Source organism: Hyaena hyaena, unplaced genomic scaffold (assembly GCF_003009895.1).
Source record: "Hyaena hyaena isolate Hyena2069 unplaced genomic scaffold, ASM300989v1 scaffold_231, whole genome shotgun sequence".
Taxonomy (NCBI): domain Eukaryota; kingdom Metazoa; phylum Chordata; class Mammalia; order Carnivora; family Hyaenidae; genus Hyaena; species Hyaena hyaena.
This window is the reverse complement of record NW_024080862.1, coordinates 1,688,099-1,713,207: the sequence shown is the minus strand read 5'-3', so window position 1 is coordinate 1,713,207 and position 25,109 is coordinate 1,688,099. Positions and strand designations below refer to the sequence as shown.

The 25,109-nt window shown below is 52.8% G+C and overlaps 1 protein-coding gene across 1 annotated transcript in view; it reads right to left on the bottom strand.

Moving 5' to 3' along the window:
* Positions 1-12,481: 12,481 nt before the first annotated feature.
* The window catches only part of PRKCD (protein kinase C delta), a 29,658-nt gene continuing 17,030 nt past the window's right edge, over positions 12,482-25,109 (bottom strand). Inside the window, exons 4-19 of the mRNA XM_039243653.1 lie at positions 24,722-24,921; positions 23,346-23,406; positions 23,013-23,175; positions 22,891-22,922; positions 21,493-21,578; positions 21,072-21,201; positions 20,302-20,402; positions 19,504-19,591; positions 19,167-19,264; positions 18,830-19,003; positions 18,540-18,631; positions 17,868-17,930; positions 16,707-16,845; positions 16,356-16,544; positions 15,676-15,804; positions 12,482-13,202 (exon numbers count right to left, since the gene is read on the bottom strand). Of these exons, the coding sequence (XP_039099584.1) occupies positions 13,044-13,202; positions 15,676-15,804; positions 16,356-16,544; positions 16,707-16,845; positions 17,868-17,930; positions 18,540-18,631; positions 18,830-19,003; positions 19,167-19,264; positions 19,504-19,591; positions 20,302-20,402; positions 21,072-21,201; positions 21,493-21,578; positions 22,891-22,922; positions 23,013-23,175; positions 23,346-23,406; positions 24,722-24,921 (1,904 nt within the window). The 3' untranslated portion in view covers positions 12,482-13,043. The remainder of the gene's footprint in view (positions 13,203-15,675; positions 15,805-16,355; positions 16,545-16,706; positions 16,846-17,867; positions 17,931-18,539; positions 18,632-18,829; positions 19,004-19,166; positions 19,265-19,503; positions 19,592-20,301; positions 20,403-21,071; positions 21,202-21,492; positions 21,579-22,890; positions 22,923-23,012; positions 23,176-23,345; positions 23,407-24,721; positions 24,922-25,109) is intronic.

Here is a 25,109-nt window from a genome sequence, read left to right as displayed (position 1 = left end):
GTGGATCTATATTTCCATGTGGAATAATTTTTCTTGTGCTTGAAAGTCTTCCTTTAATATTTTCTACACCTGCTGGAGGTTAATTATTTTGGCTTTGGGTCTGAAAAACTTTTTTTTTTTTTGGTAAACTCTGCTCCCCAACATGGAACTTGAACTCACAACCCCCGGATCAAGAGTCACATGCTCTACTGAATGAGCTGGCCAGGTGCCCCTGAAAAACTCTTTATGACACCCTTGCAGGCCATAGAATTCTGGGTTGACACTGTTGGGTTTTTTTTTTCTTCCTTCAATATTTTAAAGATCGGTCCTCATTGCCACCTCACTCACATTGCTTCCAAAGAGAATCCTCTTGTTTTTTGGCTCCTCTGTAACATGAGGTTTTCTCTGGCTACTTCAAACATCCTTATCCCTGGTTTTTAGCAGTTATTTATGTAATTCATTGGGATGTGCTTTGGTGTGGTTTTCCTTCTGTCTGATGTGCTTGGGTCCATTGAACATCTTGGCTCTGGGGGTTTACAGTTTTTATCAAATTTGGAAATTTTTCTGCCATTATTTCTTCCAACATTCTTTTCTTTTGCACCATCATCCCCTCCTCCTCCATAGGTTTTATGTACATGTGTGTGAGATTGCTTGAAATTGTACCACAACTCAGTGGTGCTCTGTTCTTTTTTTTTTTTTTAATTATTTTTTTCTCTGGGTTTCATTTTGGTTACTTTCTATTCCTGTGTCTTCAAGTTTACTAATTGTTTTATCTGCAGTGTCTAATCTGCTGTTAATCCCAACCAGTAGGTTTTCCATTTGAGACATCATGGTTTTTCATCTCTAGATGTAGGATTTGGGTCTTTTTATATCCTCCATCTCTCTTTTTTTAACGGGCTATAATCTTTAGAGCAGTTTTAGCAAAACTGAGTGGAAGGTACAGAGATTTCCCATATACCCCCCATCTCCACGCACACACAGCCTCCCTCACGGTCAACACCCGCACCAGAGTGGTATATTTGAATCAATTGATAAACTTACACTGACACGTCATTATCACCCCAAATCCACAGTTTACATTAGGGTTCCCTCTTCGGGTTATATATTCCGTGGGTTTGGACACACATACAATGACGTGTGTCCACCATTATACTATCAGAATAGTACTGCTGTCCTGTGCTCCTGCCTAGTCATCTTCTGTATAACTTTAGAATATGGAATATAGTTATAATAACTTTAATGTCTTTGATTATTCTAATATTGTGTTGGTACTGGGTCAGGTTTTTAAAAAATTTTTAATGTTTCTTTATTTTTAAGAGACAGAGAGACAGAGTATGAGTGGGAAAGGGGCAGGGAGAGAGGGAAACACAGAATCCAAAACAGGCCCCAGGCTCTGAGCTGTCTGCACAGAGCCTGACTCAGGGCTCAAACCCACAAATTATGAGATCATGACCGGAGCTGAAGTTGGACACTTAACTGACTGACCCACCCAGGTACCCCTAGGTCAATTTTTTTTTTAAGTTTATTTTGAGAGAGAAAGACAGCGTGCAAGCAGGGGGTGGGGTGCAGAGAGGGAGAGAAAATCATAGATAGGGTCCACATCAGCGCAGAGCCCAATGTGGGGCTCGAACTCATGAACTGTGAGATCATGACCCGAGCTGAAATCAGGAGTCAGTTGCTTAACTAAGCCACCCAGGCACCCTGGTTCTGGGTCAGTTTTAATCGCTTGATATTTCTCCTGATTTCTTTTCCTGTCTGATTACTTCTGATTGGGTTTCAGACATTGTGAATTTTACCTTATTGAACACTGGATATTTTCTGAATTCTCAGAAATTATCAGGCTTTTTTCTAGGAGGTACTTTCTTGGTACTTTATATAGTAACCCCTGAATCATGAGGTTCTCCAGTCTGGCTTCTGGGAACAGGGCCTTTCTAACCCTGCGGGAGTTCTGAGGATTGTTCCCTGTGGTCCACACAGAGGGCTCTCTCCTCCAGCCTTGGGTTTTTTCCTTGCGTGCACGCACCAATGGGCACCCAACTGAGTACTCAGAGAGGACCCTGGGGAGCTCTCCTGCCTTCTCTCTCCCCCCTCCCCAGCCACCTCAGCTACACTGTGAATTCCAGCCACCTCGGCTTCCCTGAACTTGAGGAGCACCACCTGTGTTCCCCTCCCTGTCCTCCGCCCAGAGACTGTCTCCAGGCAGCAAAGCCAAGGCAGTCAGAGGGCTCACGTCCTCTGTCCCCATCTCTCAGGGAGCACCACCCTTCACTGCCTGATGTCCAACATCTTGAGAACTGTTGTTTCATTGATTTTTTTTTTTTTCTTGTGTTCTAGTTTTTTCAGGCAGGAAGGTAAATACAGTCCCTTTTACTCCATCTTGGCTGAAAGCAGGATTCTACATCATTTATTTGGATAAATAAATCATGGTGAGTTTGTAGGATGGAATAAACATGCATGGAAAGGAATGCTTTAACCAGTCACAGGACTACATATTGCACGATTCTATTTATAGTAAATGTCATGAGAAGCAAGTCTACAGTCAGAGTCAGTTAGTGGTTATCTAGGGTTGGAATGTGGGAGAATGGGGGGGGGTGGAGGCTAAAGGGTGTGGTGTTCTTTTCTGGGTGATGAAGCTGTTCTCACCATTATTGTGGCCATAGTTCCACAACTCCACAAACACACGAAAAACCATGAACTGCGCACTTTAAATGGGTGAATTTCAAAGCACTCACAAACAGAAGAGAAAGGCATGTGAGCTACAAGACTTGGCAAAAATCAATTTTGAAAAAATGCTCAGGGGATATCCAGGGGCAGAAGGGTCCTCAGGACACACATACTGTTTGTATGAAGCTTAAACACAGGCAAAACAATTCCCTAGATTGAGTCCAGTGATACCTATCGGCCTGTGGGGTGGAGAAATGATCCTCATACTAAAAGTGGGTTCTGGTCCCTCTGGAAGAATAGAGAGGAAATGACAGGGGTGGGTGCTGGGGAGGGAAGTACAAAGGGGGCAGTTTTATCTCCAATGTTTTATTTCTTAGGGGTGAAATCTTTCTCTATCCTGTATGCCTTAGAGTTTAAATTTTTTTAATGTTTATTTTTGAGAGAAAGAGAAAGAAACAGAGACAGAGCACAAGCAGGGGAGGGGCAGAGAGAGAGGGAGACACAGAATCTGAAGCAGGTTCCAGGTTCCAGGCTGTCAGCACAGAGCCCAACACAGGGCTTGAACCCTCAAACCGTGAGATCAGAAGTCGGAGTCAGAAGTTCAACCAACTGAGCACCAGCTGAGCACCCCTGAGAGTTTTCTTAATAGGATCAATTACTCTGCATTCCCCCTGCCCCCCATACTGTGCCCCCAAACCCTCCCTCCTCCCAAGTTGGTGCCCTGCTTCCTATATAGTCAGTCCAAGTCTCTCTCCTGCGTCTGACTTCCCATCGCACACAGGTGCAGAGAGAACACCAGGAAGTTTAAGAACCCAACCTTTTCCACCTGAAGCTTGTTTTTCTTTCCCCCCGAGTAATGCAACTTTGCCATCTCCCTTGCACGTACCGCGTGTTTCCCCACCTCCCGGAAGTCCAGGAAAAAGCCGACCCAGCTCCTAAAGACAGCCCAAGGGGAACGTGTGGAGTGCTCCTCTGCACCACCACCCAGGGATGCTCTGCCCTTCCCCCATCAGTGCAGCCACACACACCCCCACCTCCAAGAAATGCCAGGCCCCTAGTAACCCCCACCTTTAGGCCACACGCCCGGCAGGCACTGCTTGAAGGACTTCGCTGAAGCCATCCTCTCCTGCAGCTGCTGTCCCTCTCCCTGAGAGCTCACTTTCCAGCCAGCCTCCTGCAGCCTTGGGGCTGAATCAGGCCTAGCCCCCAGGGGCCATGTGGGGAGAGGAGGGCCCAACCCCAAGTAGGCGGGGTTGCTACTCAGGGGACCAAGTATCCCTAGGAGACCTGCATACAGGGCTCTGACCAGCTCCCAGGCCTCTGCTCTCACCCTTGCCTGAGACTGCTTCTCTGTCCCCCAGTCTCTCACCTGCTCATTTTTTTTTAAACTTAAAAACTGAAAGGTCACCTTCATAAAGAAAAGCACATCGAACAGATAAACAGTGTGACAAATCATTATAAAGAGATACCTGGGTAACCAGAAGTCAAGAGACAAAATGCCTTTAAAAATGACGATACATTCTGAACATAAAGATAGGCACAGAGTTTAAAGCAGCATCCACAGACCCTCCCCTGAGTTCTGTGAGCCTCTAAAGGTTTCCCTTACACACTTAGGATTTGTCTTAAGAGGCAAAACATTACAGATGGAAGCTGAGCCCTTCAGGTACGCCCCAGACCCCAGGCATCTCCCTCACCCCCAAGAGGTGGCCAGTGTCCTGGCCCCACATTCCCACATCTGGGCTGTGAACGTGCACTTCACAAAGAACTACAGCCTGAACTCCACGCAATACGATTTCATCGCTTCACACTTACCCTTCCACACTGTGCTCGGCCCTCAGCTGTGGATCTGAGATTTCATCAGTGTTGAAGCCTTGAAGCCGGTAGCTTTCCCCCCCGCCGAGAAAGTAGATGAACCAGTATTCTGCCGCAGGAATTCACCTGCAGTTCTTGATCTAGGCTCCTGTTGAGGACATTTGGGTTGTTTCCAACTTTGTATTTTATAAACCACGAGGCAATGAACATTCCTGTGTCTGTGGCTTTCCATGTCCCCACCAAGACTTTCTCCAGCAGTGCAGACTCTGGGTCCTCAGCATTCCCAAAGAGCGCCAACTGCTTTCCAGGGGAAGGGGGACAATTTACAGTCCCACCCTTGCTAACAGGGACCCACTGCTTCCCATTTCAGCAATTAGCAGATGGTAGGTGTTGCGGGGACCTACTCATTCTTTACACCTCCAGATTAGAGGGCTCCTCTTCCAGAAGGCCTTTCCCAGTCCCTGCTGCTCTCCCTGGAAGAGGCAGCACATCCTCTGTGTATCCACAGCCCAGCAGGCGTCCCATCCCATGCCCTCCCCACCCCACCCCTGCAATTGTCTGCTCACACACCTGCCTCCCGAAGGAGACCAGGAGGCCTGTTCCTTGTTTGCACCATCCTCCTCCTACCATGCAGAGCCCCTGACATACAGTCAGTGCATACTAAATGCTCACAGAATGAATCGGCCTTCATCTCGGAGTCATGACCACAAGTGTACTAGAAAAGCCACCCGTGCAGGATCTGACCTCCGTAGCTACTCTGGACATCAGTGTCCCCTGCAGATCCGGCAGCCCAGATGCTACCAGCAGGGGGTGCCGGTGGGGGCCTCCAGGAGGTTCTCCAGCTCTGCCTCTACAACACCCTGGGGGGGAGGGGGGTGCTCAGGAGGCTCGAGGAGGGATTACAGTGCGGGGTGTAAGACCACACAGGAGGGGGCAGGTTTCTGCCGCAGCCATAACCTTCAACAGAATTTCGTGACAGTGGTAATTACCGCCTTTCAAATCGCTTGGTTTTAATTTGTGCCAAGAGCGGGGGCATTTGACATTCAAATTTTCTTCTTCATAATTTAAATCCACACGAGACCCACTCACCGTTCATATCAGCCTTAGACCCTCATTTTCCTGCTGTCGAGCTAACTCATGGCTCAGAGCTCAGAGCGAGGGCGGCAGTGAAGGGCCTGGAACCCGCTCCTGACCCACAATCCACTGCTCTTCACTCCCGACCCAGGAAAAACACGACTTTTCCCTTTCTATGGGCTTCCTGGATGCTACCAGCCTGGGCTTGTACTTAGAGCCTTGTTAGAGGCCAGCATGCAAGAAGTAAAACATTCACCGAGCTCATCAGAATAAATAGTGCTTGATCCCTGCGTGCTTCCCACACGTGGAGCTGCGGGATGGCTTCCGTGCGCCAGCTTCACAATCTTATCAAGAAGGTGCTGTTATGCACAAGCTCCAGGTGAGGAAACGGAGGCTCAGAGCAGCGGAGCGGCAGCTGGGGATGGGTCAGGCAGGTGTGGACCTAGACCCAGCTCCACACCTGCATCCTCTGGTTTGGCCATTAGCACTGCCACCTTCTGGCACATGTTAGGCCGAGTATGAATACGAGCACAACACAAACAAGGGCATTTGATATCCAGCCATTGACAAACCTGAATGAGGATTTAAAGACAATCCTTTTAAAAACTTTTTTTTAAGTTTATTTATGAGAGGTAGAGACAGCATGAGTTGGGGAGGGTCAGAGAGAGAGGGAGACACAGAATCTGAAACAGGCTCCAGACTCTGAGCTAGCTGTCAGCACAGAGCCCGATGCAGGACTCAAACCCACAAACCTCGAGATCGTGACCTGAGCCGAAGTCAGATGCTTACCTGACTGAGCCACCTAGTCGCCCCAATCTTTTTTCTTTTTATACATGTATTGTTTTCAGGGCACCTGGGTGGCTCAGTCAGCTGAGCGTCCGACTCTTGATTTTGGCTCAGGTCATGATCTCATGGTTTGTGAGATCAAGCCCTGCAGAGGGCTCTGTGCTGACGGCGCAGAGCCTGCTTAGGATTCTCTCGTCCTCTCTCTCTGCCTCTCCACCCTCAAAATAAAGAAATAAACGTTAAAGAAAAATAAAACCACTGGTACATTTAGAGGAATAGCTTTAAAAAATACATTGTTTCCAAACAGGGCATTTGAGAACATTTAAGCTTAACAAAATCCATTTTTAATTCAAAGCAAGGCTTTTATGAAATGCATTATTTTTAACTTGTTATTTGATGCAAAGTAGGCTTAATTGTTTCTGAACTCATGATTTAAAACCCAGGAAGTTGCTTGAGAGGACTTGCCAATATTATTGAGGGAAGGTTCCTACCGGTGTGACCTGTCGCAGCTGCCTTGCCCTTGAACAGGGTCCCAACCCTCAGCAGAAGCTCTGGGCTGATGTTCATCTGGTGGACATCACCTTCTGAGGTCCCTGTGCTTTGGTCACCTGCCGCTGCTAAGGCCACCAGGCAGGACTGGCAGCCTCCCCTGCTGGTACCTACTTACCCTTGGCCCCTCCCTATACTGGGGCAGGGCAGGGGGGCAGAGAGGGAGGGGCAGGACAGTGCTGGGGCTACAGCACTTGCTCAGTGGATGCTTCATGCTCACTTGTGTTCATTCATCAGCGTTTCCTGACTGTCCGCTGTGTGCCAGGCTCAGTGTGAGCCTGAGTGGGCAGAAAGGAGGAGGCACGCTGCTGCCCTATGGGAGGGAGAAAGTTGGGGACACAACTGACTGCCCCCCCCAGGGTGTGCCTTTGTCCCAGCTTCTGCCTCCCTGTGTGATCCAGCCCGGCTCCTTTCCGTTTTTTGGGTTTTTTTTTTTAAATGTTTATTTTTGAGAGAGAGTGCAAGCAAGGGAGGGGCAGAGAGAGGGGGACAGAGGATCTGCACTGGGCTGCATGCTGACAGAAGCAGGCCTGATGCAGGGCTTGAACTCACGAACCACAAGATCATGACCTGAGCCAGTCAGTGGCTCAACTGACTGAGCCACCCAAGTATTCTACCCCTTTTATTCTTTAATCTCAGTTTCCCATCGTGAATCCACAGGGATCCCCACTGAAGATCCACGATCTCTGAGGGTCCTTCCAGCTCCCAGGCAGCTTGCCCATGCCTCATCCTAGCTGCCCTCCACTGTCCCTGCCTGTCACCAGGCCCACCTACCCTCTTCCTAGAGCCTCTGAGGACCGGTGCAAGGGCCCCATATGCTCTCCCTGATGTCTCTTGAGCAAGCCCTGGAGATGTGGGAGACCTCTTGTCTCTGCAGAAAACATCGCAACAGAGCCCCCAACCCAGAGCCCCTGGGCGAGTTGTCCTTAACCTCTCAGAGCCTCAGTTTGCTGATTTGTAAAATGGGGAGACTACCAGTCTTTTCCTCATGGGGCTGTTATGATTAATTGCCTTCAGTGACATAGGGAAAGCTTCAAGCACAGTGCCGGACCCAGAGTGCCCCTTCCTGAGCTCCTAAAACCCACCCAGTGAGTGCTTGAGCAGCCCTGGTGAGCGAGAGCTCCAAGTGATGCCTGCTGAGCTCCCGGCACAGAGCAGGCACCCGTTCTGGGTTGGAATGTATGAATTTGGTATCAGAGCCCCAAACTGCCATGCCACCTACAGCCCATGTGCATCCGCCATCACAGGTGAAATCAGTAGAAAGCTAAACTCCCCTCTCAGGAGAAGAAAAAGGAAAAGTATCTTCCCCAGAAGACTTGCAGCTGTGTATGGTGCGCAATGTGGGCTGAGCAGTAAATGGCAGGTCTTTCAGAGTATGCATTTCTCAGCAAGGAAAGAGAATAAATTCGGGGTCTTCTAAGGTCACTGAAAAAGCCTGATTTGGGGACTGGTATTAAAGTTTCAAAGGCTTAAATCAATGAGACTACAGAGGGTTGAATTCAATCATGTGAAAGACCCAGGGAGTGCCTGAAACCTCACAGGTCTGGCCTCACCTGAGCTGTACTGACTCAGGCCTAGATATTGCTTTTGAGGGTCTTCCTTTGCCCCTCTTCCCCTCCTCTGCTCCCAGGTGCCATTTTCAGTGGTATTCATCTCCCCTTCACCAGAACCAAGGAGACACGAAAGTGCCTGGGAAGGTAGTCAGGACTCAGAGGAACCAGCCTCTAACCCCACACAGGGTAGTCTGAGGTCACCTGCTGGGCACAGTCAGGCTGTAGGAGGGAGCCAGAGGTCCTATCCAGCTTGGAGGGGTCAACGAGAAGGCAGGTGCATGGTGGGCTCAGAGGTGCAAACCCCCAGCCTGCTGGAATGAGGCCAAGAGCATAAGTGGGAAGTCCTGGACTCACTAGCTGCTCCCACCCTGGCAAATTCGACACACCTTGTTTCCTGCTATCAAAACCTGCGGAGAACAGGAACCTCCCAGCTCATATCAGCTACGCACACCTTAATAAGGAGTAAATTAAGGAAATGTGACTGTAATGTTGGGATGGATGCCAGAAAATGGGTTACAGATATGGACTAGCCCCAGGTTCCTCTCAAAGGTCAGGGCAGACGTCTAGAGGTATAACTTTTGCATAACTGAGTCTCTGAAAAATGGTCCTCCAGCATCTCCTTGCTGGAGTATTTCCCCAGGGACTAATGACATGATGTGGGTTAGGAACTCAACACAGTATCTGGCACAGAGTGGGTCCTCCCTGGCCTGAGCTGGCAACGGAGCCAGCCATCAGGGGCCAGTGGCCACCACCAGAGAGCGCTGTAGCACAGCCAGCTTCAGGCTTTCTGGCCAGAGACCTCCTGGGCTTGGGGTCCCAGCGGTAAAGGCTGGTGACTTCACCTTCCAGGGTGTGGCCTGTTCAGAGCAGAGTTTCCTTTTTATTTTTTTTTTAATGTTTATTTTTTGAGAGAGAGAGAGAGCAGGGAGGGGCAGAGAGAGAGAGGAACAGACGATCCAAAGTGGGCTCTGCGCTGATAACTCAGCTGGTTTCAGGCTTGAACTCAGGAGCCGTGAGGTCATGACCTGAGCCAAAGTCAGACTTTTAACCGACTGAGCCATCCAGGCTCCCCAGAGCAGCGTTTCCTGACTTCCTTCAGTTGACTGGGCAAAATGCAGATTCCTGGCTCCTACCCAACTGGCTCCCAATCCTGATGCAGGTTGGACCCTCCAGAGAGCTTTAAAAATACTGATACCCGGTCCTTCTCCAGAGAGCAGCATTTGTATTAGACCACAGGCAGCCTGGGCACGGGGCTTCAGTGTGCTGTCAGTGCTGAGACGCGCTGCTTAGAACTTGGCAGGGTGGCCATGTCTCATCAGTACACGCTGCGCGCAGAATTTGACAGCCTTAAAGGGACTTGTGGTCTGGGCAGTCTGTTCATTCATTCATCACCCTCTGTAGCCCCGCCCTGTGCTCCCAGGCCTATGGAGGCCTTTGTAAGTTGGCACATGGAACTCCAAGGTGGAATCACTGAATCTTTCTAACTTGCTCATTTCAGTCTCCTGGCCTTGTACCACTTTTTATGTCAGGAAAGCATTCAACCAGCTCCCCAGTCGCTGGGCTTTCTGCTTACTTCCCAATCAGTCCACGCAGTGCCAGGCATGCCGGGCCAGCCTCCTGGGGCCTGTGGGTGAGGTTTCTCTGCACAGCTCTGCCTGAGAAGGGGGATGCTTGGGACATGGGGCGGGTGCGTCTTAGGTGTTAGTCGAAACTGCCAAGTTGCCCCCCACGGTCCAGTCAGAGGCCCAAGAATTCAAACTGCACGTGCAGCTGGTAGGTGCTCTGTCCTGATTGAGGGAGTGGAATCACAGTGGCAGCTGTCGACTAAGCCTATTTTTGTGTCCTGAGTCCACGGGGAGCTCGTACAGACCTCGGTGTCACTCACAAGCAGCAGCATGGTTTTCCCCACTTCACAGAAAAGGAGGCTGAAGCTCCAGGAGGTTGTCACTCCCTGAGGTCACCAACGAGGGACAATTAGGAGTTGAACCCAGAGCCATCTGATGGCAGAGCCGTGATCCTGCCCCCAGGCCCTCCTGCATCTGGGTTACCGTCCCTGCCCAGCACCGAGTTCAAGGCCTGGCACACATTGTGGGCAGGGTGCAGCGCTCCATCTGGCCCTTGTGGGAAGGGGGGGGGGTGCCCGAGCTCACTGCTCCGTTTGCACACCTACTTGGTAGACGGGAACAGCGTGCCTGCTTCTGGACCCCCAGGTTTCAGTGTAAGTGTGGGTCTGGGCCCAGCCCCGAGAGGCATTTCTGGAGGCTGCCGGGTCAGGCCTGGCACCCACCCAGCTCTGAGAACAGGCCAGGAGCCGCATGGCCTCTGGGGAGTTTGGCAGTCCCGTGGCATTTACTTCCCCATCCCAGGCTGCTTGAGGTGGGCCCCACAGGCCCAACCCCTGCCCTTTCCTGGGCTCTGCCTAGCCGTGTGGGGCACCAGCATCAGTCCTTAAGGGGCTCCCCAGAGCCAAGAGCTCCTCAAAGCAGCAAGATTGTCCCATTTTACAGATAAGGGAACTGAGGCCTGATGAGAAACCTTGTGGATGGCAGAGTGGAACTCGAACTCCAGGCTCCTGACTCTCAGTACCACGTTCTTCCCACCACCCTCTGCTGCCTCTGACCCGTAAACCACTCACCCCTGCTCCACGCAGGAGGGAGCTGGGGCTCTCCGTGCAAGGCTCTGCCTTGGAGCTGCAGAGCAATGGGGAGACTTGGAGTTCACACACCAGCCATACTTTTGTTCTAAACCTACTCTGGACAGCCCCACGGGGTCTCTCGGGGCCTGTGTGTATTGCAGCAGAGGTAGGGGTCGGGGTCCCCCAGCACAGCCCATGCCACGCTCTCTTCCACCAGCCCATGAGACCAAGGGACAAGGCTTCCCTTCTGGGGTTTTCACTGCTGTTCAGCAGAGCAGAGATTCAACAAGTGCTTTCCAGAGAGGACGGCTGGTGGATGGAGAGGAGAGGTGAGCTTTAGTCTCTCTAGGGAAGAGTTTGCTGCTCCCACCCCCGCAGCCCCCTCCCCTGGCCAGCACCAGCCCCACCTCATCCCACCTCTCCAGCCTTGGAAACTTGTACCTCAGCCCAGAAAAAAACGAACTTGCTGGCAGTCAGCTGCCTGGCTGTCAGGGCCAACCAATCAGGCACTGGGGCATTTTGCCCACCTCCAAGGATGAAGGGCCAGGGGCTGGACCAGAGGGGCTGGAGGGCAGGCGCTGCCTCAGGCCTGTGGCCCGAGATGGGGATGGTAGAGAAAGAGGGAGGAGTAGGGAAAGAGGCTGAGAGGAAGAAATGGGAAGCCAGAGAGCGAGAAACACTGAGGTGGCGAGAAGGGAGGGCTGCCCATGCTCAGGGGTCACTGGCCGCCACCCTTGTCTCTTGGAGCCTGTGTCCTCACTACACCGCGGGCACCCTGAAGCATGGCGCTCAACCCCCACGCAGCTGCTCAGCATTTTCTCAGTCACCTTCTCCGGCCCTGCCTCCCTCCCCTTCCCCAGGCAGGCAAGGACTCTTGAGAGGTAGATTCTAGAACTCTAACAAAGGCTCCTCTGTGGCAGGGACAGGGGAGATACGGAATTCCATCTAGTATCATCTCGTCTTGTCCCCATTTTACAGATGAGGAAGCTGAAGTTTAAGATGATTAAGTGGTATGCCTACGTCTTTCGATACTCTGGGGTTTGAATCTAGATGGGCCTGAAGCCTCAGCCCCATTTCCTTCCTCTTCTCTGTCCTTCCTTCCCCAGTCTGGGCCAGCCTCCAAGCCTTCGCTCATGTCTCTCTGCTCTTCCAGACTGGCCCTCACCCCCTTGACACAGTCTGCAGCGGGTGTCACCTCCTCCCATTGCCCCACACATTCAGGGCTCCATTCAGCCACCCAGGAAAAAGGCTCTGCTTTAGGCCCAGGGCCTTAGAGGCACAGGAAACCCATAAATACAAACACATTTGCATGAAAACCCAGGGGTCTGTGTCTGCAACTAACAGCTCTGTTAGCTTCCAGGATAGAGCTTCCAGAAGCAGGAGCAGCAGCTACCAGCTTTCCTGGGACAAATGTGTCCCGACAGCCAGGTCAGTACCATTTGGTGTTTATTTAGACACACAGATAAAAGAACCTGGTGGTTCAAACAGCTTGTGCTCTTTTTTTGTTTTTGTTTCTGTTTTTTGGTCACATATATGTATGTGTGTGTATATACGTTTGTGTGTATATATATATTTTTTCTTTAAATCAATACATCACCAGTCCCTCATATTTCTTCTCTACTGAGCAATATATACAGCCTATTATATATATGTGTGTGTGTGTGTGTAATATATTTTTTCAATAGATAACTACATTCAAGTAATGAAACACAGGATTTACAATTTCCCTCTGATGGCAGAGGAAAAGCAACTTCACACACAGTTCACAGAAGTACCGTAAGAGCTCAGCCAGACAGGAGCTGAGGCCCCTCCTGGGGGGAAGGGGGTGGCAGCAGCAGAAATCAGACAATCACACTGTTGCTTGCTGTTGGGGGGGTTGGGCAGGTGTCGGTGAAGGTGCCTAGACTGCTCTGCCCCAGGCTGGGTGGGCAGGCCGTGCTGGCTGACCCAGGCTCCCCTGCTGCGGAGGGTTGGGGGCATGTCTGGAAGCCTCACTTTTCCAGGAGCCTCTCAAATTTGGGGTTCACGAAGGAGAAGCCAGCAAATGCTGTTTGGTCCATGGAGTCGATGAGGTTCTTGTCAGTGTAGGAGAGGCGAGCCTTCTCGTTCAGGAACTCCTGGTCAAAGTTGCTGTAGTCTCCAGGGGACTTCTGCAGGCAGAGGGCAGGGGAAAGTGAGTGGGACCCAGGGGTGGCCCTCCAGAGGTCCCTGAGTTCCCAAGATTGCGTCCCAAACACCTCAGAATCTCCATGGTGTTGGGCCAGACCAGAGCCAGCCTGTTTGTTTGTTTTTTTAACGTTTATTTACTTATTTATTTATTTTCAATTTCTTTTTATTTTTGAGAGAGACAGAACATGAGTGGGGGAGGGGCAGAGAGAGAGGGAGACACAGAATCCAAAGTAGACTCCAGGCTCTGAGCTGTCAGCACAGAGCCTGATGTAGGGCTCAAACTTGTGAACTGTGAGATCATGACCTGAGCTGCAGTCAGATGCTTAACTGACTGAGTCACCCAGGTGCCCTGAACTGGCCTTATTAAGAACAGAAAAGGGAGTCTCTCCCAAGAGCCTGAGAGGGTCCCAGCTGGACAGTGGGTGCTATCTTCCCAGGGAGATGACGGAAGCCTCAATGAGCTCTGGGCCTGGATAAGGAGAGGTGGGTGTCGTCCTGAATGGGGTTCTAGCAAACTACAGACTACAGCCCGTGAGCAAACCCACCCACCAAAAGCTTTAAGAATGGCTTAAAAAAAAAAAAAAAAAAGAATGGCTTTCACATTTTTAATGTTTAGGGAAAAAATCTAATGGAGATTAATATTTCATGATATGTACAATTTAAGTAAAATCCACATTTCTGTGTCTGTAAATAAAGTTTTATTAATACAAGACTATCCCCATTCGTTGACGTATCTTCTATGGCTGCTTGAGACTGTCTGGCCTGCAAAGCCTAAAATATTTAGCACCAACCTGTTCCAGGAAAAGTTTGCCAACTCTGCTTCTGGGAATACAATGGAATGATACTAGATCTCAGGCTGGTGGCCTTCAGGTCAAACTGAGCAGGCAGGTACGATATTTTGACTAGTACTGGGTTTTAATGGGATTTGAGCCAATTATTTCATTTATTTTTAAAAAGAGATATATATATATATATATACACGTATATACATATATATAATGTTTATTTTTGAGAGAGAGACAGAGCATGAGCGGGAGAGTGGCAGACACAGAATCCAAAGCAGGCTCCAGGCTCTGAGCTGTCAGCACAGAGCCCGACGCAGGGCTCAAACCCACGAACCACAAGGTCATGACCTAACCATGAGTTGGATGCTAAACACACTGAGCCACCCAGGCACCCTAGCCAATTATTTTAAAATTGGGCAATTTGACAAAAAAAAATCCAGATTTCTGGCTACTTTTGAAAACCGGCAGAGCAAGCAGCCTTGGGCCAGCTTCCCGGCGTGTCCACTTTTGGCACTAACGCCCCTTGGACAGCTCACCAGAGGCCCCAACCTTCCCACTGACCGGGGCTGTTGACCTGCACACTTGCCCTGTGTTTTTTAGTGCAGAGGAAGAAATAGGCCCCTCTTTTCTTTCAGAGATTTCTTTCAGAGACTGAAAGCAGGCTGTGTGGTTTTCCTATAGTCGGCCTGGCTTGGTAATAAGGTGCCCAGCCCAGGGGTCCCCCAAGTTTGAGGTCCCTAGAGCAGGGGCGATGCTCTCTGGTGACAAAACACAAATGTGGGCACATGACACCTGCCTGGTGGGCAGTGTGTCCTGACAGAGACAAAGGGAGCGTGAGGGAAGGGCTGTGGTCAGAGAGGGGCCGCAGAGTCTAATTTCTTACTGAAGAATTCTGGCCCCAACCTGCCTCTGCTCTCCAGCCGGCTCCTAGGGGCCTCTGTAGGTTCTGGGCCTTCGTGCGAACATTCCTCCTCTGTCTGGAATGTCCCAGCTGCCCTCTGCCCGGCCTAGTCTCCCCACCCTGCCCATATCTCCCTTCTTCTCAGACCCACTCTGTTCTCTGCATCTGGGCTCCTGCTAACAGACCTCCCACACCCACCCAGTGACAACTGGTCACGTATGGCCTTGTGGCAGCTCTCGTATTATATTCTCCTATCACAAATGATCAAGTTTCATATCTCCCCCGGGGGCTGGAGCTCCTCTGGCTCCTCTGGCCCCCCACTTTGCAGTACAGCTCAGCACAGTGCCCAATAGGCACTCAACAGGCACCCAGCAGGCACCCAGCATTTCCAGTATTTCTTGGAAGATAGATGGGATGGAGGGATGGAGGGATGAGGGATGGAGGGATGAGGGAGGGAGGGAGGCCTTAACCCTGCTTCCCAAAGCATAGTCGCCTGCATACAGGGGGCCTTAAAGAATGTCTGTTGAAGGATGGCTGGATCCACTGTTTGTTGACTGATTGAGTGAGGGAGAGATGGGGGAAGAACACAAGCATAGAGGCCATGACTGAATGTGCCGAGGAGGCTGGGGAAGCAGGTTTGCTGGCAGAATGGAGAGGAGGAAGGCATGTAAATGAAGCGAGAGGGAGGCAGAGCAAAGGACATGCCCACCAGGAAGGCAGTGGAGGGCAACGTCAAATCGGGGCCCCCATGGGAGAGGGATCACCTACCACTTTGGGCTTGAAGGGCGGCTCCACGGCTCGTTTCTCCAGCAGAGTCCAGTTGATGGTCTTGAAGAAGGGGTGGATTTTGATGTTCCCTGTCACTCCCAGCCTCTTGGTTGTATCCCTTTCAAGCAGCTGCAACCCAGCAGGGGCCCTTGTTAGCACCTGAGGGCTGCAGGGAAGCAAGAGCCTCCGCAGCCCCCCCGAGCAGGCCCAGGGGTACAGCCCAGGCACTGCTAGGCCCCTCAGAGACGACCATCCATGGAGTAGGCTTGCCAGGATGCCCTGCTGGTGGGACCATGTGTAAAAGCAGTGGGGCTCACTGGGTGTTTACTGTCTGCCTGGCATGGGGCTTAGCACCACACATTTACGGTTTTTTTCCCCAAACTCTGAGAGGCAGGCTCCCCTATAGCCTCCATTTTACAGATAAGGAGACAGACTCAGAGTTGAGCTTCAGGTCTGCCTGTCTCCTGACCCTAAGCCCATAACCACTGTACAGGCCGACTTAGCGCTGTGGACTCAGGAGCCCCCAGGAATGTAGAGAGACAGCGATAGCCCCCACCCCCCACCGAGTGTTAGGGCCGGAGCACCGGCGAGGCTACCACTCCAGAGATGAGGGGCTTCGGGCTGTCCCGCAACCTGAATGTCTGCTGACCCTGCCCCGGCCAGCCGAGCCGGGCCCCCACCTTCTCCAGGATATCCTTGGACTCCTTGGTGACCCAGCGGGGATAATGTGGCGTGTCCACACGGATGGACTCAAACAGTTCGTCTTCATCGTCACCGTGGAAGGGGGACTGACCAATGAGCATCTCATAGAGAAGGACTCCGAAGGACCACCAGTCCACAGAGAATGAGTACTTCAGGCCCTGCAGGATCTGGGGCAGGAAAAGGGGTGCCGGAGCTGAGAGGCCCCCCCAGGCATGAGCAGCCCTGGCCAGGCCTCTTCACCCTCCTGGCTGTGGTTCGGACATCACTGTCCCCACCCCACTGAGACAAGGTGTCTCACTGGGCTGGTGGCTGGGAGGGTGCCCTCTCACCTCGGGGGCGATATAGTCAGGGGTGCCACAGAAGGTGCTGGCCTGCTTCTCCCCGAATATGTTCTCCTTGCACATCCCAAAGTCGGCAATTTTGATGTGACCATCCTGGTCCAGCATCACGTTGTCCAGCTTGAGGTCCCTGAGAGGAGGGTGCAGGAAGGGGAGTCATTAGGGAACAACCCCCCTTCCCTCCCCTCAGCCCCCATGGCCCCACTTCCAACCCTGGAAGCCTAGGAATCTCCCCAAGGGGACATGGGAATGACAAAGAGGAAAGGATGCAGATGGAGAAAGATGTGCTAAAAAACAGGTGTTTCCAGCAAAACACCTACTGGTGTGCTACATGCTGGATATACACCATCCTATCCTACTTCCTAAAGCCTGAATCGAGGCTCAGAGAGGTGATGTCCCTCACCCAGGGCTGCCCAGCTGGTCAGCAGCGGAGGTGGCCCTGGGCTTGGTTTGGTCTGACTCCACGAGCACAGAGACCATGCTGCTCTACACAGTTTGCAGTCTGAGGAGATACTTTACGCACATGGTAACAAGTACTAGGGAAGCACAAACAGCACAAAGTCCATTCTCACTAACCTCGATACCCAGCGTGACCCCAGGCATGGACAAGCACATTACCATGTGCAACTCGCCCCCATCTCTTAAAACCTGAACCCTAATATTCAAGGCACACTGTTCCACGGATTCATAATCCACTAGGCAATGTATCTTAGCCCTGCCCTACACCAGTGCACAGAGCTTAGCGTCAGCCCTCCTGATGGGTCCTCACTAACCCACTGCAGGATGGGACTGTCATTTATTGGGTGAGAATTGATGGAACTTGTCCCTACTGATGGAAGTTTACACTGCTCAGATGGGGCAAGATGGTTGCTCCAAGGAAGGGAGACACGACCAGGTAGTGTACATGTCTCCCAGTGGTGCCAAGTATGGGCAATGAGCCCCCAGTCCCTGGAGCTGGGCCAGCCTCAGTTGAGGGGCCACAGGAATCCCAGCAATGGAGTAGGAGGTTTAGGCGAATACCCAACTAAAGACAGACTCCAAGCAGAGATGGGGCCATGGCTGGGCTGGGCCTCACTCAGAGCATGGTGGGGGATATGATGGGGTTGCAGCTTTGCCTCCTAAAAGCCTCCCAACCACTCCCCCTCCTTGTACCTGTAAATGATCCCTTTGTTGTGTAGAAACTGTAGCCCACAGACAATCTCGGCCGCATAAAACCTGGATGACAGAGAGAGACAAAGTGTTCTGGGATTTCCATGACCAGTTCCTGCTTCTTCCTGGGCCCTCATCTCTACCCCCAGGGATAGAAAATGCTGCAAATCACCCCATGGACCACCTGGGTCTGATTAAGCACATCTTGTATCAAGCAAGAGGGGGAGAGGGGGCTGGCAACCAAACAGAAAATTATGAAGGAAAAGCTCCAAATGAGACAATTCTGTTATGAGTGTATGTATACATTTATACAGCCATACATATGTGTGTACAAACACACACACACCATATACACACACCACACACAGTGTCTGGGAAGGGGTACATGCCAGTCTGGGAGCCACACACCAGGGTCCTGTGTTGTACAGCATTACCATCTGCAACGCTGCCCAGGCGGAGGCTCGAGGTGGGGGACAGGAACCCAGCACGCCTGTGCTGTGCTGCCAGCCCGAGCTCCCTCACCACCCGTGGCTTCCCATGTGGTGGGGACAGTCCCAGGCACCCCAGATCTCTCCAGCCCCAGCTCTAGCCTAGGCTGCCTTCTCCAGGCACAGGAAGAAGGAGCAGAGGGCAGACCGGCAGCGGGCTCTTCCCCCCCACAGGGCCGTCACATACGTGGCACGGTAGAGCTCGAAGCGGCCTTTGTCCTGGATGTGGTACATCAGGTCCCCCCCATTGAGGAACTCCATCACGAAGAACAAGTGGTCCTGGGGCGGAAAGCGTGGTGAGCAGACGCACAGAAAAGGACAGAAGCAACTCACTGAGGGCCCCCAGGGGCAAGCCCCAACAGGAAATAGAAAACAACTCTGTGTTGGAGGACGCAAGCAGGGGAGACATGGCCCTGCTGGGAGGCTAAGGGGCGGGGCTGTGGCTCCAGAGGCAAGGACAGTGCGAGGGCTGGGTACCTTGGTCTGGAACGTGCAGAAGAGGTGGGTGAGAAAGGGATTCTCCCAGGCGAGTGCCAGCACCCGCTTCTCCACCATGGTGCACTCCACATCATCATCGATCAGAACCACGTCCTTCTTGAGGGCCTTGACCGCAAAGAACTCCTTTCTGCCCTTCAGCTCTGCAAGCAGCACCTGATGGGTGGGCAGGACGCTGAGCGGGGGGAAGGCCAGGCCAAAGGCCAGGACACCACGACCCCACCCCGTCAGGCAGAAGCCGGGCAGGGCGGAATGCAGGTGCCCCTGGGCTCCTGGGTCCAGGTCCACGGAGCTGCCCCAGGGCCAAACAGCCCCTTACCTTCCCAAAACTGCCTTTGCCCAGGACCTTGTGGAAGGTGAAGTTCTCAATGTTGCACCTGGTGCTGCCCTCCCAGATCTTGCCGTAGGTGCTGCTGTCTGCCCAAGAGATGGCACTTTAGACTCAGGTCTCTGTTTGCTGAGTCCCCTCCCCTGGGGCCAAGAGGTGGGGTGCGGTAAGGGGCCTCAGTGAGGCCTCAGTGAGGCCTCAGTGAGGAAGGGACTCCCTCTCCAGGGGTGGTGTCTCTCCAGGTCTCAACCGGGGAGGGAGGTTGGGCCCCATCTTGGTTCCTTGTGGGGAGTGGGAACGTTCCTGGGGGAAATGGGCCCAGCTTTACCTGGGACAGTATCTCCAGAGATTTCTGACTTCTTCTCAAAATTCTGGTAGATCCCAACAGGCTCTGTTTCTGACTTCCGGGTGGGTCTCTGGAGGAAGGGACAGAGGTTGGGGAGCCAGCCAGTCAGTCATACCATGATCAGAACTCCCAGGCACGAGGGAGGACCCCAACCATCCATAGCTCCACTCTCAAAACCAATGGGGGGACAGCAGGGGCAAAGCCCAGGACTCCAGATAGTGTGTGTCTACACACATCTGCGTATACACACACACACACACACACACACACACACACACACACACACACACTCCGTAGCACAGGGATACCTTGATGGCCTGGAAGGCACTGAATGCAAAGAAAAGTTTTATACACTGAACCCTCCTCACCACTTACTCAATGGATTATTTGTGTTGCCCTCACTTGTAATTGATTCTAGAATTAAAGTTTTATGGCACTTCTCAAGCTCCACCCACACCCAAACACCCAAACATACACACAACACACAACATACACAACACACAGAACATACACACAACAAGGGCTCTTAGTTCCCAGCATCCCAACCTCATGGCCCTTCAGGCTCACCAAGTACGAAGCCGCTTGAATAATTTCTTATATGAGAACGAGCCTACGACTTTGTGCTAATTCTTGGACCAAATCTTCCAGAAGTGGGGTCTTGAATACAAATGCTGCCCCCCGCCCCACCCCTACCCAAGGGTTCCCTAATAGTAGCACGAGCCCTGACAGCCCGCCCCCAATCCTGCCTCCCTGTCCAGGGTTCCCATGGTGTCTGCCTACCTGGCTCACTTGGTTCAACGCCTCAGCCAAGAGCTTCTGGTTAATGCCGCAGAGGTTGGCCACTTTCTTCTGGCATTTATGGTGAACGTTCATGCCGCAGTCTGAGGTGAAGGAGACACAGGGCCATCAGGGTCCCCGCTCAGGCAGGGCCAGACAGGCTGCCGGCAGGCTCCGGGAGAACTGTCCCCATTCCCCCAGGCTCAGCCAAGTGCAGGGAGAAGGAGAGGAGAGAGTAGGAGGAAGCAGGGCTTTGGTGGGGTCTGCTGGGTTTCCAGTCTTTAAAACAAAATGCATCTGAAGCCAGCATGAGCACTTTAAATCTTTCATTATTTAAAGAAGAAAAAGAAAAAAAAGGCAGAAGATAGGAGACCTAACTCTAAATCCTTCAAAGAAGGTCTAGGACAACCTAGACAAGCCACTTTTCCTCTCGGGGGTCTCCTGTTTCTGCCTCACCAATGCCTGGAGCCGGAGAAGGGGTCTGTGAAGCCTGTTTGCTCAACACCTTCCGCCTGCTTGTCCCCCAGTGATTCTCTGGGCCCTACTCTCCCCTACCCCTATCTTACACTGAGGACACTGAGCTCAGAGCGGTGGGGCGTCCTGGTCACACAGCAGTAAATGGGAAAGCCAGTGCGAGGGGCCATCGAGGCCTTCCCCAGCAGCGGGGCAAAGGCAGCATTAGTTAGCAGGAGTTTAGGAGGTCCAGGTGGGTAGGCACCAGCTGGGGGTGCCCTCCTGCCCAGCCCTGGGCCCCAGAGCTGGGTAGCACGCACCTTCACATTTTAATCCCTGCTTCACCAGCCCCCACAGCAGGCTGCCACAGTGGTCACAGAAGGTGGGGCTCATGTAGTTGTAAACCTTGAATCGGTGAGGCATGTCGATGTTGAAACGTTCTTTCTGGAACTGGGAAGGAGGGGTGTCACAGGTTGAGGGTCACAGACCAGCTCTAGCTCCTTCCTCAACCCCTAGTCCTCCTCTAACCTAACCCCATGCATGGCAAGATGCCCAAAAGGTCTCCACTGAGCCTGTTGAGGGGGGAAGGGCAGGGGGGGGAACTGGACAATCTGGAAGTCCAAAGAGGTGACCAAGAAAAATGGGGAGAAGGGTAAGCTCCACAGGGAAGGGGTAGGGAGAACCCAGATCCCTCCCAGCTGGCCAAGCCCCCCGGGTCCCCCACCCTGGGCCCGGCCTCACTATGGTGTCCCGGCTGTTGGCTGCGGTGCCGGTGCACCGGCCGATGATCTTGTCGATGCATTTCTTGTGGATGGCAGCGTTGCATTCTTGAAGAGGCACAGGCCAGGAGGGGGATGGGGAAGCACCAGGAGGGGCAGGGCTGTGAGCTGGCGTCCGCTGGCCCATTCCAGCCCTCTATACAAAGCCACTGTTCTCCCTGCTCGCCCACACCCTCACCCCACAGAGGCCTGAGGCCCACAGCTTGCTTTTTCTCTCCTCCTGCCTGCCCTCCCTCACAGGAGGGGCCCAGAAAGGGTAGAGGCAGGGAGGGCAGGCCAATCGGAGGATCTCAGAGATTAGAGAAGGCTCAAGGGGTCCTAGCGGGCAGCAGGAGGCAGCAGTGAGGGGCACAGAGTATGGCAGCGAGAGGGCTGTAGGCAGAGAGCCCCTGTCCCTCTGCTATGCTTGGGACAGCAAACAGGTCCTAGACTCTCATGCACATGCACGTACGTGCGCGCGCGCGCGCACACACACACACACACACACACACACACACCACCAAAATATTCACACGGCTGCGTAATGACAAGAGGCTCCCCATGTAAATGCTTACTATGTGCTAGTCACCTAAAATGCAGCTTTATAGATTTTATCCCATTTGATCTTCATAATGGTTATTATCCCCATTTTACTGAGGCACAGAAAGGTTAAGTCACTCTAAGGCCCTACAGGTAGGAAGTGGCAGAGCTGGGATTCAAACCCAGGCCATCCAGCTCCAGAGCTTGTGTTCAATTTTCTTTTTTTAAACGTTTGTTTGTTTTTGAGACAAGGCAGAGCGTGAGCAGGGGAGGGGCAGAGAGAGAAGTAGACACAGAATCTGAAGCAGGCTCCAGGCTCTAGCTGTCAGCAAGGAGCCCACCATGGGGCTCGAACCCATGAACCGCTAGATCATGACCTGAGCCGAAGTCGAACACTTAACCCAGTGAGCCACTCAGGCGCCCCCAGAGCTTGTGTTCAGAACCAGCATCAGTGTGCTCTCTCTCATGCATGTGTGTACTAATACACACACGTCTAAACAAAAGCACATGTGCAGCCATGGGTATACCATGTCTAAGAGCCTCTCCAGGGGAAAAGAGCCGTGATCTGCAGCATTGGCTGGTTTATGTGTCCATACTGCACCGAGGCTGGGAAAAGATGCAGAGAACTGGCTTTCATGAGCTAGACCAAGCCCGCTCACACACCCACTGAGCGTGGCTCTCCTATGTATACACTATGACATGGAAAATCTCACATGCGCACACACAAGCACACAGGGTCTAGACATGGGGTCCCTGCGCAGGGACACGGGCTTTCCTGAGAACGCACACGGGCACTGGCAGACACATGTGTGCAAACAGACCGGGCAGCGGAGACACTTACGCCTGCATTTGTAGCCTTGCTTGTTGAGACCCCTGAAAGGCAAATCCCCAGGGAGGGTGAGTTCTGGGTGCAGGGCCCTCCCTCCCCAGACCCCACTCTCAGGAGGCACAGCCAGCCCTCACCAAACAAAGTCTTTGCATACAGAACAGAAGGTGGGCTGTCTGAAGAAGGTGGCAATAAACTCATGGTTCTTGATGTAGTGGATCTTGGCCTGCTTGATGGCTCCACGGCGGTTCATTGTTGGGAACTTGGCCTCGTCTTCACTCCGCATAGACTGTTTGCAATCTGGCGGCCATGGAGTAGTGAAGTCAGCCCCAGCGCCAGGAAGGATAACATTCCTGTAGTCCCTCCCAGGGTGGCTCTGGACAGACTGACGATAGGGACTGCTCCCCTAAGCTTCCATCCTGGCTCTGACCTCTGAACCTAATCCCCAGCCCAGACAGGGAGGGTCTTACCTATGTCTTCCAGGAAGTACTGCACAGACATCAACACCTTTGCTTGGGGTTGCAGGTCCAGCTGCAGGTGAGGGTTGGGAAGGGGTGGGGGGTAGGGGTCAATGAGGGAGGGCGGGCTCCAGCCATGCTGGATTCAGAACCCGCCCCCATGGTTGGTCCCCCATGGCCAAGGGAGTCCTGGCAGCCTAGCCAGACACATGCCTGCCCAGTGTGGGCACGGCCCCGCCCTTGAGCTCCGCCCCCACCCCCTACCCAGGGGTATTATTACATTTGAGGAAGTGAAAAGATCCAGCCCACACCCAGCCGGGCCACATGGCCCAGGAACAGAGTGGGAAGGGAAACTCCCCACCCCCACTCCTGGCTGACCCCTTAACAAGGGTCTTAGAATGCCCTCCTGCACCCCAGGCCCTGCACACACAGAGACACTGACACATGCATGCTGCCACACCCATGCTGGCTCTCTCTCTCCAGTCTCTGCATGCCTAGTCTCCTCACACAGACTGGCTGGTTCTGAGGGCATGACCTTCACCTCTCCCAGGATCCATGCCTGGTGACTGATATTGTTCCTTGGTGGAGTAGACAGACAGCACAGCAAGTATCTCTGCCTTGACCAGCCAATGATTGGTACAGCCCTAGGTCAACTTCTCTCCTGGCCCCTTCATGCCTCATTGGAGGCTCACCAGAGTCCCTCATGGTCATAGGGTCTTTTCCAGTGGGGACATCATGACTGCAAGAGCGCACATGTAACCCCAGGGGGCAAGAGGTGCTCTGCCAGCACTGACATCCTGTGGCCATGAGGGCCACATGGCCACATGCATGTGCGAAGTCCAGGTTTCAACAGGTGAGCAATGGCCATCATCCTTCCCCTTCTCCCACCTGCTCACTGTTGAAGAGTCACTGTTGAAGACCTAATGGTTGCTGGGGCCTAGGATTCCTATGAAGGTTCCAAACAGAACTTGGAACGATGGGGCCCGCAGAAGGGGATGCGGTGCCTGGTGGTGGGGCCAGGACATACCCTTACATACATTTTGAAATGTTATACCTTGTGCATATCCCGCTTTTACAAAATTAAAAGGGAAAAAAGTAGTGGCGATGGCAAGGATGGCTCCCTTCAGCACCTACTATGTGCCCAGTGCTACAGTAGCCCTTGGCATCCAGTGACTCATTTCACCTGAACAAGTGACCCTGAGGTAGGGGCTTTTGCTAGCTTCTCCATTTACAGATTCAGAACCAGGTTCAGAGGGGCTGGGATCTGGTAAATCACAGAGCTAGCACGGGTCGCAGAGCTGCTCTGGTGGCCAGACAGGACCCGCACCCTGCAGCCAGGCTCACCCAGGGGCCCACGCACGTGCCTGCTGCAGCCCTCGCATCCTCACCCAGAACTCGGCCTTGCCGTTGTTCTTCTTGCAGCGCTCGGCCAGCACCGACACACCCACTGTCACCTCGGACATTGGCTCTTCGGCTGCCCGCATCAGCACAATCTGGATGACGCGGCCCTCATAGATGTGGGCGTCGAATGTGGACTTCCACTCGGGGTACATGGTGGGCTTCTTCTGCACCAGCGTCTTCCCGCGCTCTGCAACATGGCAAGGCAGGCAAGGTCTGGCCAGGGTCCCTCTGTCCCTCCTGCCCCCACCCCCACTCCCAGACTTCCTACAGCCTTCAGCCTGGAGAGAATCTGCTGGGCTCTTCCCCTGAGGATATTTCCACTCCTCAGCCTTCACAACTGTGTTCTCTCACGTCTCCAGCCTCGTGTCATTCCTA